This window comes from Onthophagus taurus, chromosome 11 (genome assembly GCF_036711975.1).
Source record: "Onthophagus taurus isolate NC chromosome 11, IU_Otau_3.0, whole genome shotgun sequence".
NCBI classification, from domain to species: Eukaryota; Metazoa; Arthropoda; class Insecta; order Coleoptera; family Scarabaeidae; genus Onthophagus; species Onthophagus taurus.
The window spans coordinates 34918202-34937501 of record NC_091976.1 but is presented as its reverse complement, the minus strand read 5'-3'; the positions used below and the strand labels follow the sequence as shown (position 1 = coordinate 34937501).

Below are 19300 nucleotides of genomic sequence, written 5' to 3'. Positions count from 1 at the left end.
GGTTACGTAACTAAAATTTCTCGCTTACACAATACGAAAGTCGTTTATATTTACACAACATCGAGAGTGTCACCTGTTTTAAGTTTCGCAAATAAACTAAACCGAAAACGAACAACGAGAAACTGAAGAAGGAAATAAAAAGAAAACGTTTTGGGGAAATTATTGTTACATTTGTTTTTAATTTCAACATTCTCTCCTCAAAGTTACCGAAGGAACCAGATGTGCTAAGCTGCATCTGCGCTTTCATTAAACACGTCCCCTGCTAACACATTACAACAAGTGCATGCTGGTATTTCTTTTTTTTTTTTTTTTTGTTTTAGTGTTCTCGGACACTTTGTTCGATTTTTCAGCCGCGTATCGAGTTACACGATGCGTGCCGAGATCCTCATCGTCCATCTATAAATATATCTATACTCGTAGTAACATTAGCCCTTGTTAGTGGTCGAAAAAACTTGTCTAAAATGGCTCTACGCGTAATGTACCCCACGCTGTGATAACTCGGCCATAAAGAGTTCAAAATTAGAAACAAAGTGGGTTTTTAAAAATTCGTTTATATTTCTTCTTGTATTTCACGATAAAAACTGTAAGTTTCGTCACGTTTCTTCAATGTAGTTTAATTAGATAAATTTAATTAGATTGCAACGTAATTTACTTTTTACGGTTCATTAAGTGTCTTAAATAACAAGAGTTACCGATTCATACAAATCGCGTACTAGAAAATAATTATTTTAACCTACTATACATATACGTATGTATGTATATATATGTTGTTTATCAAAAATTTATAATGAAAATAATTTACGGAAGGAAAAGCCAGGAGGAATAAGTATCGACATGTAAACTTTTTTTTCTAAATTGACGTATTATTTAAATATGATGATGATAAATGATTTTGTTTTTATGGGTATTTTAAAAATTAAATTTTATCCTACAATTATCACATCAACAAGTTGTCCTTGCCCAGATAACCACAGTTAATTTTTGTTGATCTTGCAATCCAAAAACATTATCGACAGCAAATAACAATTCTTTCGTCTGTCTGTGTGTACGTTCAGTGTGCATCGAAGAAATACTGAAATTGGCCTCTCTCTATATCACACGACATTTGTGTTATCTCCGACACAACTACAGTTACGACAAAAATGGTTCTATTTTCGTCGTTATCAACCCGACCGCCGTATTATCAGTATTTGCTCTGGTTGTTTTCAAATGGCAGCAGAGGGAAAGAGGCGTACATTGTCGATAATTCGTTAAATTTATCACACAGCTCAAAGATAAGTTCTCGTAACGTTTCAAATTTGTTATGTGTTTATTATAGAATAGTTGAAAAAAATAAGATATTATTTATAAAATGATAACGAATTATTTTTTAGTTCATTCTTCATCATCGTTGTCTTTTTATTTCGTCGCATATACGATGTGTATAAACAGTATCGTAATTGTAAAAAAAATCGACCTTGAGATTTTGATATAACTATACGTTTTGAGTGTTTCTGAATTCATTTCAAGTATTTTTAGCACTATATTTGATTTTGGTTGATTCGTATCACTTTTCAATTTTTGACTTATGAATCTTTTCTTTGAACTTCTTGTCTTAGCTTCGAAAAGATTACATGTTCTTTACCAGTGGCTGAGTTAATTCTTGACCAGATCAGGGAGTTTAGGAGAGATTTAAATTAGAATCTTTGAGCTTCAATTGAACATAAATATCATATATATGATTCTTAAAAATACAGTCGATATGAATATTTTTAAATATTTCTTGTTTTTAATTTTGAACGAAACCAACATATCCAATGACCTTGTATAGAGAGAATTGAATAGAGAGCGGCATATTACACGGTTATTTTCCTCGTCATCGTTGACGTTTTCTGTGATTTTTGCGTGACAACCGTGAATCATACCCAAAAAGTATAGTATACACGACGATCTTCGTAATTAGCCATTTTCAATAATAACAATATTAATAAAAATAATAAAATAGAGGTGGTTTGCATTCGCTTCTATATTTGGTCGGGTTTATCATCCGTTTTATAGTCTATTGAAAAAGTTGAAAACAATTACTCGTTATCGTACTCGGTGTATGTTGCGCAAAAAAAGTCGTTCGATTGCGAAATACTACGTTATATTTTAACTCGCAATAACAAACGTTTAAAAAAAATTTGGTTTGATTTTCCCGGTATGGATGACCTTGTTGTTATCGGAGAAATATAAAATAATCTTTTTATATATTTCATCGTCTATCACAAAATAAAATAAGTTTTATTCAAATTTAATTAATCGATTTACCAACATTATATACATTTTATTAAATCATTTGACGTACGTAAATTATAAGATGAGACCACTACAAAACGATTTGAGAAATAAAATTGTGTAATGTGACGTAAGTTATCGCTCGCATTAAAATCGTTTTATATATAAATGAAATTTCTTAAAAAAAATAAATTTTAATTGAAATCGTTGACATTCTGAAGAGTACGTCATTAAATTACGTTTGAGGAATGGGCTTTCGCTGTCGAACATGTGGTTGGTTTCGTAAATAACCAAGTGACGCCGATGTCTATTTAGATTTTTACACGTTTTAAACAACTACGTCAACAGAAACCCAGAACATTTCTTTAACCTTGAATTAACTAATGAACTCGTTAAGATTATTATTTTGAAAAGACCAGTTTTTTTTTTATAATCTATTTTCTGCATCATTTTTTCCTCCGAAACGGATTTATATTAATCTTATCTTTTCTCCACGTCAAACAGGGACAAACAAGGATTAAATTCTTTTCCTAAACATTCAAATTTCTCAACGATGAGAGAGATGTTGTAACAAATCCATCTACTAACTTTACTATAGTCGAGAAAAGGTGATTGACCCAAACCTCTCTCTACTAAATACGAAGTTTAACTAAAAATCCGAAAAAACTAATATTGTGTTAACATTATTTGTAAACATGGTGTTTGTTTAGCGAGCTCTGTAATAGAAGCTTCTGTTAACATTTCATCGGTTTAATTGCACTAATACAACAACGATAATGAACGGGTCGAATACGGTCGGTTCAACGATGAATAACATTATTCGAACGTGTATGAATTGGTATCCTCTTCTTTTTTCAATGGTGATTCAATTGAACTTATCGCAACGATTAGTAATGCTTGGGATAACTACATATAATATGCGAAACATAGATAAAATATGCAAAAAAATATTGCGTGGTCGTCAAATCTTTACGCAAGACGATTGTGAATTTTGTATTTATTGATTCATTTGAATTGTTAATTTTGATATTTTCCAAGATTTTAAACAAATGAAGAGATTTACAGCTGAAAATGAGAATACAATGTAGTCGAAAAATAACCCGTTTACTTAACATTAATGATACCAAAGTATTTGCTGGAACAATTAGCACATGGAGGTAAGAAAACGACGCAAGAATCTCACGCAATCGTATTTTCTATGTAATAAACGGTGAGGATCGGGTTATAATTTTCACATCGTTAAAGTGCACGAAATCTATATTATTAAATAACCCTTACACTTTACTTTGTAAACAGTTTACATACAAATAAATTTGCTCGGTACATTTAAAACCAAAAAAAATGAATAAACTATCTACTTGAGTATGCAAGATCTATTACAAAAACAAAATCAGCAGGTAGAAATGAGGGTCGTGAATAAGGTATGTACAAGGGGCAAAAAGGATAAGCAACAGGTAGATTGGGGTGAATCGTCAAAAGGGGAGGAAATTTTCTTTTAAGATAGTTACGATAGAAGTCCCTTTTTTCCAGAGACAATGCGAAATCTACCTGTTGTTCTTAGAGATCAACGGAAAAGTTTTTAAAAACTCTTTACTTACGTTTTAAATTTCAAAAAATATAAAACCGGCTACAACCCAGATGTTTTAAAATAAAAAGAAACAAGTTTTTAAAATAATATCCAGTTCGATAAAAGACATGAACGAGAACGAATCGATTTCCTTCATGAAAATTACTTTTTAAAACGTTATAACGTTATTAAAGTTAAAGTGAAAGATTTCTTTTATCTTTAACGATTGGATTTAATAAATTTTAAAAACGGAAATGTTAAAGATGGATGGTTTCGATTTTACTTTTGTAAGTATAAATTTGTTTAACACTATTTTTTGTTAAATCGAACCAAGTAATTTTCCGGTTGCGTCACAATGTAGTTATCAGTTTATTGAATTTCGTAAATAAATTAGTTTTTTTAAACAATACATTTCAAGTGTTTATCGAAAAGGATTCTGTTTAATCATGTCAATATTTTTCATGAAAATCTAAAAAGTATTTAAGTATATCGTAAAGGACTTGTTACTATTTTTTAGTGAACTTTTAAATTAAGGTTATAAAAATGTCTAACTTGTTTAAAATTAGGTTACAAATCACCTATACGAAGTTAGCCTTGTAAACGACAGCTTTTCTTGAATCAATCTAAATTAGCAAGTAAATAGGTTGGTTTAAATGATGTTAGCAAAGATTGTTCTTGTTTGTATGACAATAACTTCCGCTTGCTTGAATATTTTCAGATATTACCTCTTGTTTGATACTTTATTATAGAGTATTCTAACTTTTGCTCTTTTACTTTGAAATTGTCTCTTATGTTGGTTTAGTTCCTAGCTTCCATTCCGACTATATTTATTGATGAGATACTTACTTACTTACTTCCTGTCGCTCCTGGCGTAGCATAGGGCAACAGTAAAGGCATTGGATAGCACCTCACGCTTATAATGCGTCATTGCACTGCAGGCATTGATTAATGAATAATACCTGTAATTCCATGTTTCATACCTATACAGGAGGACTGACTTTACATTGTTGAGTTACGCTGTTGAGCAAGCGAAGTTTAGTTCTTTTTGAAATGTACATATGTCTTATTTCGCTACTTAGATAGGGTACGATTGCATGAAGACCTCATTTGCTCTCTGTATTCGCTTGCTTTCAGAATTTGCCTAAGTAACTATTGAGGATCGGTACACTTATACCCCTCATATATCTCTTGATGACATTCAGAGGGACCGCATATTCTTCGAGAGCATATCATATGATTCTTCTGTTTAACGAATCAAAAGAACACAGCATGGTAGGGTATTCATCGAGTTTGAGAAGGCTTTCGACTCGATGAGACACTTGGAGATGTTAATTTTGTGACTGAACACAATCAGAATTATTCGTTGTTGTTTTAGATATATGTTAAAATATGTATATATTAAAGTTAAAATAAAATTTCAAATTTGATATAAAACATAAACACAAAATAAATCGCTGAGTCACCGTTGTTTTGTACACAACGGAATCGACAACGAGCTCAGGTAATTTAGTTGCATAACATTTTAATTGGCCTTCCGGGAAGTACTTTAATTTTATTGTTTTTAAGAACATGTAAATATAATAATCACAATTTCAAAGTAAAATGCTTTTTAATAGGATTCCGTTTTTAAGAATTCCTTTATTTCTTGATTTGATCAATAATAATTTAATGTTAAAAAGAAATGTTGAAACCAAAACTTTCCCTATTTCTTTTTAAAACTCATTTTCGAATCAACTTTATTAACTCAATAATAGTGGACGGAGAGTGCTAAGGTCGAAAATACAACGTTTCCCTCTAAAAAAGAAACAAACGCCATCTATGTAAACGTCACAAACCCCCCACCACTCCTTTAGAGAGAGAAGTGGGGATCAAACCTACTGAGTGTTGTCTGACGGCAAGCCTATTCAGCGCAGAGTCGAGCCGGAACAGCGCTGCGAGCGAAACGTACTTGTCGAGAGAGTAAAAAGAGACTTTTTCAAGTTGAGTGCGACGGTTCTCGAAAATATAACACTCATTCATATTGTATACGGTTGTGGAGAGAGAAAGAGAAAAATCTCAGTTCGAGTTGTCGGTTGTACGGGCAGTGCGCAAAGTTTAATTAAGAAAAAAATAAATTTTTTTCAAAGGAAAAGTGAGCAAAATTATTAAATAAATAAGGATTTATCAGAATGTCTACGGCGGTGATGTCACAAAGTGCCATGTATGAATTCGGGGATATTATTAAGGTAATTATATATATAAAAAAGAGTATATAGATACTTTTTCCTTCCTCGAAAGAACATAGATAGTTGTTGGTTGTTTTTCATTTGATCACGCCTTCCTCTCCCGGCTTTCTCAAATAAGTTCTTCGTCGCCAACGTTCTTAAAGAACGTTGTCGTCGAGAAAGTAGGCTTTTAGAACAACTTTTCCCAATTGTGTTTACAACCTCCGGCGATAGTAGTCGCTTAAAGATGAAAGTGTTTAATCTTTTCGATTTTAAATATATTAAATTTTACCCATTTCTCGTTACTTTTCAGAATTCACAATCTGAATTGTCTTCAGGAGTGCCGTTGGCGGTGGGAGCCCCAGCGGCGAGATACAAATTAACACGTATGCCATCGACTCCCGTGGGTTCCTCCTCGACGGCGGCAAATTTGGTCTCTTTAATAACGATGACGACCAATATACAAGTACAACAGCAGCAGCAACAACAACATCGAAGGTTGGAGAGGACGCAATCCGCCCCGGCGCCATCCGCGGCGGTTGCGGCGACAACCGTAAATACTTCAAGGTATAAAACGGAGTTGTGTCGACCGTATGAGGAGTTCGGTGTTTGTAAATATGGAGATAAGTGTCAATTTGCTCATGGAGTTGCCGAGTTGAGAAGTCTCGCGAGACATCCCAAGTACAAGACGGAGCTCTGCAGGACGTACCACACGGTCGGGTTCTGTCCGTACGGTCCAAGATGCCATTTTGTGCACAACCAAGATGAGGTGTTGCAACAACACGGAAGGGTGCAACATCATCAACAACAACAGCAACATCAAGTTAGTGCGGCTTTGATTGGTGGCAGGCCGGTAACGAGGCCGAGGCCTGTCGCATTGAGCCCTTCGTTATCTTTGGATAGTCCAAGTCCACCATGTAGTTTAAGTCAGTCTCCTACCTCATCGATGGGTTCTTTTTTTAGTAGCGAACCAGAATTACATAGTCCAGGGATCGAAGAGCAAAGATTACCAGTTTTTAACAGATTAGCAGCACCTCTTCTCGCCCTTGGAGATCTCAGGCTATAGATTACTATAGCCTGAAGTTTTTTTACACGTTTTTTCAAATCAATTTTTTACTTTAATATTTTTGGGAAAAAACCACTCAACTTTTTGCATTTTCTTTTATTTATGATCCGCGCGTCTAATTTATTTTTTAATAAGGTCATTAAATGATAACAATCAAACCTTCTAATAAAGGGGGGAAAGTGATTTTGATATTTTTGTGATTTCTTTCTAATAATATATATATATATATATATAAATATATAAAATATACAATATTATCTATGATTTAGGAGTAAACGTTTGCCTGTTATATTGAGAGGAAAAAACTTTGGAAAGATTTTTTTTAGAATAGATTATTTATTTTTTTTAAACATCGGTCTCGATCTTGAACATTCCGTTTTTTTTTTTAATTTTTCAAGGCTCATTCATTTTCCGTTCTACTTTTTATAAACAAAAAATGCATCTGACCGATGATTGCGGAATTTTGATTTTTTACTTTGTTACTTTAAAAAAATCATTATTTAATTTCTCGTGTTTCTCACTACTGATATGTTTATGTTTTTATATAGTTATTTTATTATTATTGTAATTTATATTGTAACTTATTTATATACCGCAATAATTATCGTAGTTAAGTGACTAGTGTGAATCATCGCATTAAAAATATCATCCTTTCAAAAAATGGGACAATTCGTAACATTTGTCCACTACCTGTATATTATTTATATTAGCTAATATGTATTTCTAGAATAATCAATAAATTATATTTTGTTCTTAATGCTTTAGTTTTGTCATTTTATAAAAATTTTAACCGATAATCCATTCAAAACCCCTTTAAAACCTCCTTTTAAACCCAAAAACGTGTTCAAACATTTCCAGATGTGAACAGTTTTTACTGCTGCGCACCACGACTGGCGCCATCTATGCCTTCGGGCAAGATCATTGAAAGTCATGTCCTTTTATAATCACCTGACGAATATAAACGTATAAAACATGTTTTCCTTGTTTTCTTTATTTTCATTTACAACTATTTCTGTATTTATTATTTAGACATTAACCATACATTAAAAGTAATAATCTTTAATCACATCACCTTTTAAAATAATGACTATATAATTTACAAACGTTTATCATCTTACTCTTTTTTTAAAAATTAATATAATCAGTACTTTATATTAATTAAATGAATATTTTAAATTTGTACACCTAACGACATCTATGAGTTAACAGATGTTAATAAAATTCAAGAATTTAGATTGTTTATTTTTCTAAAATTCAGTCCAGCCATGTAAATAATATGTCGGAAAATAAAATAAATAAAAAGAATTACTATATATTATGTTATAATAAGGCAGACCTGCATTATATAAAACAAAATACATGAAGTCGTAAGTACCTTTATTTTTCGGTAGATGGAGTAAAATTATTCAATAAGATTCTTTTAATTTACTTAAAGGACGTAGTTCTGACCAATTTAAATATGAATAATTTCTGTTATTCTTTGAATGTCCTTTCTGTATAATATAACTACATAATATATTTCGAGTAATATTTTTATAATTTTTTTTGTGTCAAGAGATGGCGCCAAAAGTAATCGTTAATTTAATTAAATCTTAATACAAATTCAAAATATTAAAAAATTGATTTATTAAGGATGAATAGAGTCGGATATTAAAAGAACAAATAAAAGTTTGGTTAAAATATTAATTTTATTTTAATTAGAAACGTCAGGTAAACTCCTATATATTTTGTATTACTAAAAAGGCATAACGTTCAGAATCATTTAAAAAATAAATAAAAAGGCACCATCTATGTATATAAAGTTATTTAGATTTTTTTCTCATCGTTAAATCTTTTAAACATGGTTTTAATTCTCTCTTTTGACTTTAATTATTTACTTTTTTATGTATATTTATATAAATAAAGTTATTTTCATTTCCCTGCTCACGATACAAAAATAAAATATCACATTCTGTTGCATATCATCACCCTTTGTGTCCACACCAATTCCAAGAGTGTTTCTTTCATTTTCACTGCTGATTTTTTCCCCCCAATATTAATTATCAGACCACGGAAAAGACCCTATAAAACTATTTGTTTTTGTAACAATATTATGATAATTATATTGTTATTGCGGGAGTGTTTAAAATTTAATTGGTCACTCAACAGAGAAAGTTACTTTCTTTCATCCTGATTCTAACTTGAAATTTAATTTTAAATTTACAACTCGATTCGATCACTAACTAATTGTAAGATTTTGTTTAATTAATAGTAAATAGGTACGTTGACTATCAATGACTATAAGGCTTATATCTTATGATAAAAATCTTTTTGGTCATTTTGTACAGTTAACTGTCGTCTTAGAATTCTACGCGCGCATTCATTCCAACACTTTTAATCTATTCAACGTGGGTTCCTCTCAATCAAATTTGTCAACGAACAAAAAGAGCAGTTTAAGACATTATCGGAAAACATTTTGTTTTTTTAATCAACACATTGTAGTACTTAATCGTAATTAAAGTGCAAAATTACAATTTTCCTTTCTCTTGTGTGTGTGTGTTTGATTAAAAGAGGGTGTTTATGCTTTATGTATGTAAATAACAAACCTACTCTGATCGTTAAAATATAGATAATGACTAAGAAGTTTAAATTTTTAATAATAATAATAATTAAAATTATTAGAATATTCCTAGATCCCAATCAGATCAACAATTTTGTTTTTTAATACATATAATTACTTTTTTTTGTAATAAAATATCTACTTTAATCTTAAAAATTATTGCATATCATAACATTCAATAAATTTTTATCTCATCTTTTTAGTAATAATTAATAGTAAATATTTGTCTCTGTACAGTTAACACTTATAACATAAAATTATACAAAAAAAAACTAGCAGTTTGATTTGGTTCCAGTAACATACTGACTAAAAAATAATAAAAAACAAAACGTTCGTATGTTAATAATATTTGGCCTTATTTTTTTAATATGAATGTGTCTAAAAATATTCTTGTCGATTATTTTTTAATCACCCTGTAAACTTTAATTAAATTAAGACTCAATATTAGCAACATCCTGATAAACTACAGTTATCAGGATGTTACAGATGGTTACCAAGTGAGCCTAATACGTCAATTTGAACTAACGTGATGTTTTCAAAGGTTTTCAAATTTTTGATTTTAAACTTATGGAACAACAATAACAAATTAATAATAATCGTAAAATTAAACTAAACAATAAAACTGTTGATAAAAACAATATTAAATTAATAGAGATAAAACAAAAAGTGCAAAAAAAACATCCTTATGAGTAAATATAGGCACAGGAATATTACTTACATTATTATTATTAACCATTTTTGTGCACAACGTCTCCAAAATATATCCAATAAACAATGTGAATAAAAATGGTAATAATAATATATTCTTTTCTTATCACTAAATAATATTTAATACTTGTCTCAATTGATCTTTTGTGAGTTAGCGGCAATTTCAGCAAGAGTTGTAAGACCCGACAAATCAGTTGGAACCAAATTATTATTATTATTATTAACTTTTTCATCATTCGTCATACCCAAATGAGTTATGCTTCTTTTATTTTTCCGTTTTTGCGATCCAATCAAGATATTATTATTATTATTATTGTTATTATTATTAAGACTGGAAGCGACACTTTGGAGTTTTGGGTGTTTCGCTTCAACCCCGGACGCATTCTGTTTAGTTTTTGGTAACTTTCGTTTTTTACTCTCACGTTTTCTTTGCATGTAAACGTCGTAATTTAGAGTGGGTAAGCCCGAGATACGATCCTCGAGGTTAAAATCACTTTTCGAGGAAAAATTTTCTTCGGAAGACGACTCGGAATTTGTGTAAATTCTTTGCGGGCGACAATTTTTTTCTTTTTCTTTATGGTTGTTGAGATTATGATTATGTGTGAAGTCGGGAATAGTTTTGTTGGTCCTTTCGGCTAAGCGACGAATCGTTTGTTGTAAATCGAGTTTTTCTAGTTTTTCTTCGTCTTTTTTAAAGGTGACAATGTCAGGGATTGTTTGAAATTGTTGTTTTTCGCGTTTATTTTTCAGTAATTTTCCGTTAGACATAAATTCGATATACTTTAATCCTTTACAAGATCGCTCCGATTTTCTCGGTTCTCTTAATAGATTATTACTATCAACACCACCATTCGATGACTCCAAATGAGGCACAAAACTTTGATTTAAAATCATATTTTCAACCACTTTATCCATTAATTCTTGATTACTAATTTTCTCGTCAACACTCGATATGTTCGATATATTCGATATCTTTGTAGTTTCGAAAATATTTCTCACAATTTTTTTGGTGTCCATCTCGAAATCTTTTCGTTTTTTAATCGGTTTTGATGGTACCACAGCCGGATTTGGATCATCCGTTACGTTTGGAGGACTTTCCGGATGTTGATCTTCTAAACTGTTTTCAAAACGCTTTCCAAAAGTGGATTGCATTAATGAGGTTAAGTTCCCCAATTGAGACTCGTCGGCTAATTTTCCCGGTGTAAATTCGGATTCGTGCCTTTGATTTGTGGATAAAGTTGTCGTCGAACATTGATGAGGCAGTAAAGGTTCCTTTTGAACGCTTCCCGGTCGCGTTACCAACGTTCTTAAAGGCGGTGCTGGCAGCTTATACCATTTAAATCCGGGATTCGCAGAGAAAAATGCATCTTTATACTAAAAAAAAATTAAGACATTACTCAAAACTATTTTTTATTAATGTAAAAAGTAGTTTTTTTAATTACCTCTTTTGCTAAATCCTGATATGGTTCCTTATCACAATTATCCAACATCGCCCACCATTCCCCCAAGATTCTTGTTACCCCTCGATTTTCCAAATTTGGAAATTTCTTTCTTACAATTGGCCGATGTTTTTTACAAAAAATTAAAAAAGCGTTCATTGGCCGACGAGCGTGATGCGCCGGAGAAGCTCCCTCGTTTTCAAGTACTATTGGAGACGTTGGCGTACTCACAGCAGGACATTTTTTCTCTTCCTTCTCTCCGTCTTTCTCTTTGATATTATTAATGATATTAACACCCGTTGTCGTTAAGTTTTCTTCCCCGGAAACATCCCCCGTTTGATTTCTCCAACCCATTTTTAAGCTTATTTCGTGTTTGGCTGGTTTTTTATTACTATTATTGTTACTAAATGTATCCTTTGACCAAACGGTGTTTATATCCGAGGAAGTTTCTAAATTGTGCGTATATTTTTCAGGTTCATTTTGTTGCTCCTGTTGTTCTTCTTCAAAGCAACTTGAGCAATTTGTTTCAATTGTATTCATATTTCGATTTGTTTTCTTGATAATTTTTTTTAAATTTGGATGGATTTTATAAATCTATAAAATAAATAAATGTGTTATTAATCTTTATTTATTTAATTAAAAGCGTTTTACATAAACATTAATTTTAATCATTTTTTGTATCATAACATGCACAGATGTTCAATGAAAGAAATGACTAATTAATAAATAAGAATTTTCAACAAAAAAAAAAAAAAAAATAATAAAATATCGGCAACAAGGAAAATCACTTGGTATGAAGTGCATATTGACGAACGGGTATCGATAAGGTGTAGTTGTAGAGATAAGGAAACCCACACAAACTCAAAACGAAATCGGCGGAAGTTATTTCTATTTTGATTTTTATTTTTAGATTTTAAAGAAAATGGTAAGTGAAGTTGAAAATGGAAAAAAAACCATTCGAGAACGCTAAGCAAGAGGCGTGCTGTTTCGTAACGCAAGGTGTATTTGGAAAATAAAATCAACGAGAAGAAAGAAAAAAAACTGGTCGTGTGACACACATAGAAACAATACTACTAGTTTTATCGTTTTAAATAAACGCCGATTAAAAGAATAGTGTCGACACTTATATTTTTCTGGCACTTCCAGTTGAAAATTAAATTATTGACGATAATAATCAAAAGATTAATTAATTTTCCAGGAAATTAATAGAATTTTCTTTTCGTATTCAGTGTTAAAGACGAGTGGAAATACGAAACGGTAACATAAACTCTACGATGGTCCGCCCCTTAGATTTTTCGCAAGGCAGACAACCAAGTAAATAACGAGTGGTCTTGCGGCGGTTAATGTTTACCTGGTCGACTACAAAAATCACAGAGCGAATTTAGAGAAGATAGAATCACACAGGATCATTTTTTACTAGAAAGCACATAACTCAAAAATTCGACAGGAGGTACTAAATTTCAATTTAAAGATGCTCAGCTCGAGAAAGTGCTGGGGGAAATGTTTGCAGACGATATCGTTTTAATGATAAACAAAGAAGGTGATCTTGCGAAAAATTATAAAATTTGGAACAAGACACTAGCAGAATAAGGAATAAAAATCAACAAGAACAAAATTAAGGTGATGATACCAGGGGACAAGGAAGAGGAACAAGTTAGCCAAAGATGAGCATGTACAAAAAATGAATTAGACTGGTCAAAAAACAAGGAAGACCGCGGCAGACATGAGACAAAATCATGAACCAGAATGCCGTATGTATCTGAATGATGTGCCCAAACTTCAGGGGGTGATTCTTTAGGCAATTTTAAGGGTACTTTGATGTATGAACCATGGGCGACTTGGGCTCCCCTAAGGAGCTACACCCCTCCAAAAAATTTTTTTTCTCAAAAACCATAAACGCTAGTAAAACGAAATTTGGGGAATATGTTTAACTCATAGTAAGGCACGTTTTCACCCTATTTGTACTTTCAACCTATCCTTCTAAACGTAACCACACCCTTTACATTTTTGCAAAAATTTTTTTATGCAGATGTTAAATACATTAAAAAAAATTTACGTTGGTAGATGAAAGTATCCTAAACCTTTTTTGTCTCTCTAAAATTTTTCCAAAAACGACTAATTTTTGAGAAAAATAATAATAAAGCAAATACTGCCCTTTAAACAACGGGGTTGTCTATCAAAAGTTGGAATGAATTTTTAATGAAAAAATCTTAGTAGGCTTTACAATCTTTGTCAAAAGTATTTTTGACCTTTAAATGTCAGTGTTTTTTTTACTATTATTATTGTTTTTCAAATTAATTTTTGAATAAAGTTCTACCGCATTTACGCTCGTTCACTCGACGTTTCAAAATTTTAAATAAAACAATAATAATAGTAAGAAAACCACTGACATTTAAACATCAAAAATATTTCTGACAAAGATTGCTAAGCCTGCTAAGATTTTTTCTTTAAAAATTGATTCCAACTTTCGATTAACAACGCTACAGCTTAACAGTTAGTGTTTACTTAATTAATTTTTTTATCAGAAACTATTAACTTTTCGAAGAACATCAGAGAGGCAAAAAAGCTTTAGAATATTTTCGTCTATAAAGTCATAAATCTAACCATCATAAAAAAGATCTAGACAAAAATTGAACAGGGGTAGTTATGTTTAGTAACTTAGAAGGGAAGATTTAAAGTACAAATAGGCTCGAAACATGCCCTATTATAAGCTAAACTTATTTCCCATATTTCATTTTCCTGGTGTTAATGGTTTTCGGGAAAAAAAAATAAACCAAAATTTTTCATCATTTTTGAAGGGGTGTAGTTCCTTAGGGGAGCCGAAGTCGCCCATGGTTTATATATTAAAGTACTCTTAAAATTCACTAAAGAATCACCCCCTGAAGTTTGGGCACGTCATTCAGATAATTCCTGCATATAAACGACAATAATCGAACATGTCCTACTAACCAATCAAGAAGCTATACATATATAAACTAGTCTTAGAATGGTATTTTGGGAGAAACAATTACCTAGAATTAAAAAAAAATGTGACTTTTCACCTCTACTTTTTGATATTATACAAATAAAGAAATAACTCACTGTAATGGAAGATTTATGCAAAATTAACATTAGGCGGTCCGCCATATACGTTTAGGATCGTCCATAAACATTTTGAACTAATGGGCTTCTAATATCACACAAACATATAACGCTGTATCCATATCGAGGTAAAATTGAAACATATACTTTTCTTCACATTCACTATAAACATTACAAACATAATGTTTGAAGAATTTTTTTAATGATAACATTTAGGTTATAATCTGAATGGATTTTTTTTTTGTCGTAATTTCACAATGCAACGTAAATTTGTTTTACATAGTAGTACTTTCAATGTCATCGATGTAAACGTGAAAGAATCAAAAGTAAATATAGATTAATAAAACGAAATATAATTAAATTGTAAGATTAAGCCGTTTTTATTAATGAATTAATGAAATAATCTGAACTACAGTTGTAAAAATCCAGTTTGTGAATTTTAAAATAAAACGATTGAGGTAGGAAAAATAATAAATTAATGCATTTCAAGGCCAGGCGAATTAAACGTCGAATTTTTCAATGAAACCCGGTTCCTCCATCGAACACATATGTGAAATATTAACGAAATTGTATCGGAACGCGATAAAAAGAACGAGTTCATTGAAAAAGATTGGTAAAAAAGCGCATATTTACCTAGAAATCCGTAGACGGTCCAAGACGCAATGTCATGACGTCACTTGGTTAAAAAATAAGCTACTGTTTTGACAGTGCCCGACAACCTCCCCACGAAATATAAGGACCCCGACACTTTTTCAATCGATCACCTTGTATACGCCACTACGTTTCTGTCATTTTAATAACGACGTTTCTTTTCAAGCGAAACCCGTACGAAAATCAAGATGTCTAACGGAGTCAGTGTTTAGATTGTCAGCTGTTACTCGAACCCCCCACCACCGAGTCACGATCGCTTCGATTGGTGGATATTCCGAAAGAATTTTCACCAATATTTGACACAATTTTACTTACAATCTATTTTTACATCCCCGATATTAATTTACGATCGCGTTTCAGTCATTAATCCAATTGTTTCTCTCATAAATCATATCTTTATGAATCGTGGTGTAACTGCGTTTGTTTAACTAATTACCCCCCACTATCGTGATTTTATTAATTATGCTGTCCTCTAGTAGATGAATTTTTAAACAAACAAAATACAATTTGAATAAAAGGAAAGATTTAACGCATATACATAATATGTAGAATTCAATATGAATACAACTTTAAACGGTACCTCCATTTATTAGAGTACCAGTCAATGATGCTACGGATGGTCTTTGCCAAAAACTCATTCTGAAAGGATTACCAAAGTATATTCCAAGGATAGTGGCATATTTAATTTTAATTTAATTTCTACATGGAGGTTTTTGAGGAAGAAGCTTCAATGAACACAAAGCTCTGATGTCGTTACATGGATAGCACTGTTGTGACCTCTGGCAGTATGGGAAAGTGCGTCTCTAGAAGTTCCTAGGTCTAGTGTTAGACCTAGAACTATGATTCAGCGTTAAGTTGTTGTATATTAAAAATCCTTCAACTAATCATACCTAAATTTTTATAAATATTTCTTTAACCACATCATTGTCGTAGTAAATAACAGCCTTTTTATCACTAACATCATTTATTTCATTAATTATTAGATTTTGAAGACATTTTAAATCAAAAATTAAATTTTAATCTATACATCGTTAGTTTGACAACGTTAGCATACGTTTTGTTAATTTGGTTGCATACTCACAATATTTTCTCATACAAAATCGATCGAGTGCAATACATTTACAATCGAATTAATTCATATAGCAATAAGTTTATTAATTAACATTTGAAATTAAAAAAATTCGGTACACACAAAAGTTTGTTTTTGAAGATTTTTTTATTCACACAATTTGACACCTAAACAAAATTACTTGTAAAATTCGTGTTCGCTCTCATCTTTTTTAATATTATTTTTATATCCCTTTTCGAAATCCTTGGGTAAGACAATGTATCGATTTTCACGAACAGCATGCATCCCCGCCTCCTGACAAATTGCATTAATATCAGCACCAGAAATGCGATCCGGTCTTGCTACAAAATCTTCTAAATCAACCTAAAAGAAAACAATTAATTGAAGTTTTTTGGTAAAAAAGGAAAATTACCTCCTCTGATAAATTCATTTTCGACGTAATCGTAGTGAAAATAAGACGTTTTTGTCTGCGATCAGGCAGTGGAAACTCAATTTTCCTATCCAAACGACCAGGACGAAGTAAAGCAGGGTCCAAAGTATCAGCTCGATTCGTAGCCATAATAACCTTAACGTTTGTGGTTTGATCGAAACCATCCATTTGATTCAAAAGTTCTAACAGTATCCTTTGAACCTCTCGATCTGCCCCTGTTTGAGCATCAAATCTTTTTGTGGCGATTGCATCAATTTCATCTATAAATATTATAGCTGGAGAGTTTTCTTTAGCTAATCTAAAAGGAGATGCTTAATCTTTTCTTTTTTTTTAAATAAAAAAAAAATTGATTTACCTAAATACATCACGAACCATTCTTGGCCCTTCTCCCAAATATTTCTGAACAAACTCTGACCCAACAACCCTTATAAAAGCTGCGGTCGTATGATGAGCTACAGCTTTAGCAAGCATAGTTTTACCGCACCCAGGAGGTCCGTACATAAGAACTCCTCGAGGTGGATCAATACCAATTTGTTTATACAATTCAAAATGAGTCAATGGAAGTTCAACGGCTTCGCGGATTTCTTGTTTTTGCATATCCATTCCTCCGATATCAGCATAAGTAACGTCTGGTTTTTCGTCGGCTTGCAACATACTAATTGACGAGTCCGCTTCAGGAGGTAGTACATCAACTAAAGCGTTGCTATGTTTGTGAAGCGCTACGCTGGCCGAAGGTTTCAAAAGCTCACGATCAATGGTTGATAAAATACGTACATAATAATTTGAACCAGTTGTTGAACCTACGATGCCTGTATTTTGATCCACAGCTTCTAAAAACTGGCCAATTACCAATGGTACCGATTGTATACGTTTCACTTCCTCTTGGGCGTGCAAATATTCCTTTTTAAGATTCCGTTGCTCATCCTTAATGTATTCTTCTTGAACCTCTAAGAATTCAAGCATTTGTTGAAGTTTTTTGTATTTAGTATACAAATCTTCCATGTCCATGTCTTGCAAGGCTTGCTTTTGTTCGGCAGGACTCCCTTCATCCTGTAAATTTAACATTATTCAAATCGATCGAAAACTTGTTTGTCAAGCGTTGGTGGATTTTTGGTTAGAATAGAGGCAAACAATGGTAACCAAGATAAAATGTACCAAGTCAAAGTGATTTTGGTGGGTTTTTTAAAAGGATTTCCTGTGATTTTGTTACCTTTTCGGGTAAAACCACTTCCATAGCTTCCATTTTATGATGACTTGTATTTTTCACCGTTTTCTTTCAGAATGTTTGACAGATTGGGGAGTTGAGTTTTATTTTATATAGTGTATTACTTTTTCGTTGGTACTACTGCAAAATGAAGTTGGAAATATATTTTAAATAAATAATTCAGGTATAAGTAAATGTAATTATATATTTATTATTTATTATATTACTTTTTACTAAGGTAGTGGTACATTAACTATATATAAACTTTACGTTAACTATATTAAATAACAGCGTTAAATATACGAAATAAACTAAAAAATAAAATACCCCATTTTCAAATTTGAACTGTCATCTTAGATTAAATGTCAAATGTAGTTAATATCTATTTTAATCTTAAAAAATTAAAAAAATAATTACAGTTACAATTAAATATTAATTATTATCAGTACGTTCCTCCATACCATCACTTTCAGTGACCAAAGCTCGTTCAAGAATCACTCTACCTTCTTTATATCTTTGATTATCCTCTGTAGCAAATTCATACATCCAACCTAATTTAACACCGCAAAACTTGCAAAGTACGTCACGAACCTATAAGAAAGAAACGAGTGAGATCAAATATAGCAACAAAGCATTTTAAAACCTCACCATATGTCTTCCTGTTAACATAACTCTATCTTGAACTTCATTGTAGGTTAGATTAACCACTTTATTAAAAAGGAAAGCTCTACCTGTTGCACCAGTAAATCTGGTGCTAATCAATTCGTTGCGATTTGTAAGAAACGTATCACATTTATAACAGGAGAAGAGACGAGCTCCACCCATGTGCTCAAGAAATACTCGACCCATTTTCTTATTTTCTAACAAAGAAAACCTTTCTTTATTTGGTTTGTTTTTTTATATTTTTATGATTAACTGTTAAACGTAGTTGTATCTTCAAATATTCACAATAATTAATTCGATTGTATTGTGGGTTAATTCGAAGAAAATTAACTCTGTTGCAAATGTATTGCAATCTATCGTTGT

The 19300-nt window shown here is 31.6% G+C and overlaps 4 protein-coding genes across 5 annotated transcripts; 1 reads left to right on the top strand and 3 right to left on the bottom strand.

Annotated features, from left to right (window-relative positions):
* The first annotated feature begins 5845 nt into the window (after window positions 1–5845).
* LOC111414571 (Tis11 zinc finger protein) lies at window positions 5846–7282 on the top strand. The gene is made up of 2 exons (XM_023045957.2): window positions 5846–6048; window positions 6341–7282. Exons 1-2 carry the CDS (start codon window positions 5992–5994, stop codon window positions 7091–7093), a joined length of 810 nt encoding a protein of 269 aa, XP_022901725.1. The 5' UTR covers window positions 5846–5991; the 3' UTR covers window positions 7094–7282.
* Window positions 7283–10449: 3167 nt separating this feature from the next.
* Window positions 10450–15882, bottom strand: LOC111414576 (bobby sox). Of its 2 annotated transcripts, XM_023045963.2 has the most exons (4): window positions 15554–15633; window positions 14921–15082; window positions 11843–12433; window positions 10450–11774 (listed from the first exon to the last, which is right to left on the bottom strand). In XM_023045963.2, exons 2-4 carry the CDS (start codon window positions 14963–14965, stop codon window positions 10533–10535), a joined length of 1878 nt encoding a protein of 625 aa, XP_022901731.1. In that variant the 5' UTR covers window positions 14966–15082; window positions 15554–15633; the 3' UTR covers window positions 10450–10532. The 2 variants fall into 2 exon arrangements, with proteins under 2 accessions (XP_022901731.1, XP_022901732.1); XM_023045964.2 differs by lacking the exon at window positions 14921–15082 and having other exon boundaries at window positions 15554–15882.
* Window positions 15883–16768: 886 nt separating this feature from the next.
* LOC111414573 (26S proteasome regulatory subunit Rpt3) lies at window positions 16769–18390 on the bottom strand. The gene is made up of 4 exons (XM_023045959.2): window positions 18281–18390; window positions 17426–18120; window positions 17053–17368; window positions 16769–17003 (listed from the first exon to the last, which is right to left on the bottom strand). The coding sequence occupies exons 1-4, from the start codon at window positions 18311–18313 to the stop codon at window positions 16818–16820; spliced, it is 1230 nt and encodes a 409-aa protein (XP_022901727.1). The 5' UTR covers window positions 18314–18390; the 3' UTR covers window positions 16769–16817.
* A 91-nt stretch (window positions 18391–18481) lies between these two features.
* Window positions 18482–19300, bottom strand: LOC111414563 (yippee zinc finger protein). The gene is made up of 2 exons (XM_023045947.2): window positions 18923–19300; window positions 18482–18865 (listed from the first exon to the last, which is right to left on the bottom strand). Exons 1-2 carry the CDS (start codon window positions 19121–19123, stop codon window positions 18707–18709), a joined length of 360 nt encoding a protein of 119 aa, XP_022901715.1. The 5' UTR covers window positions 19124–19300; the 3' UTR covers window positions 18482–18706.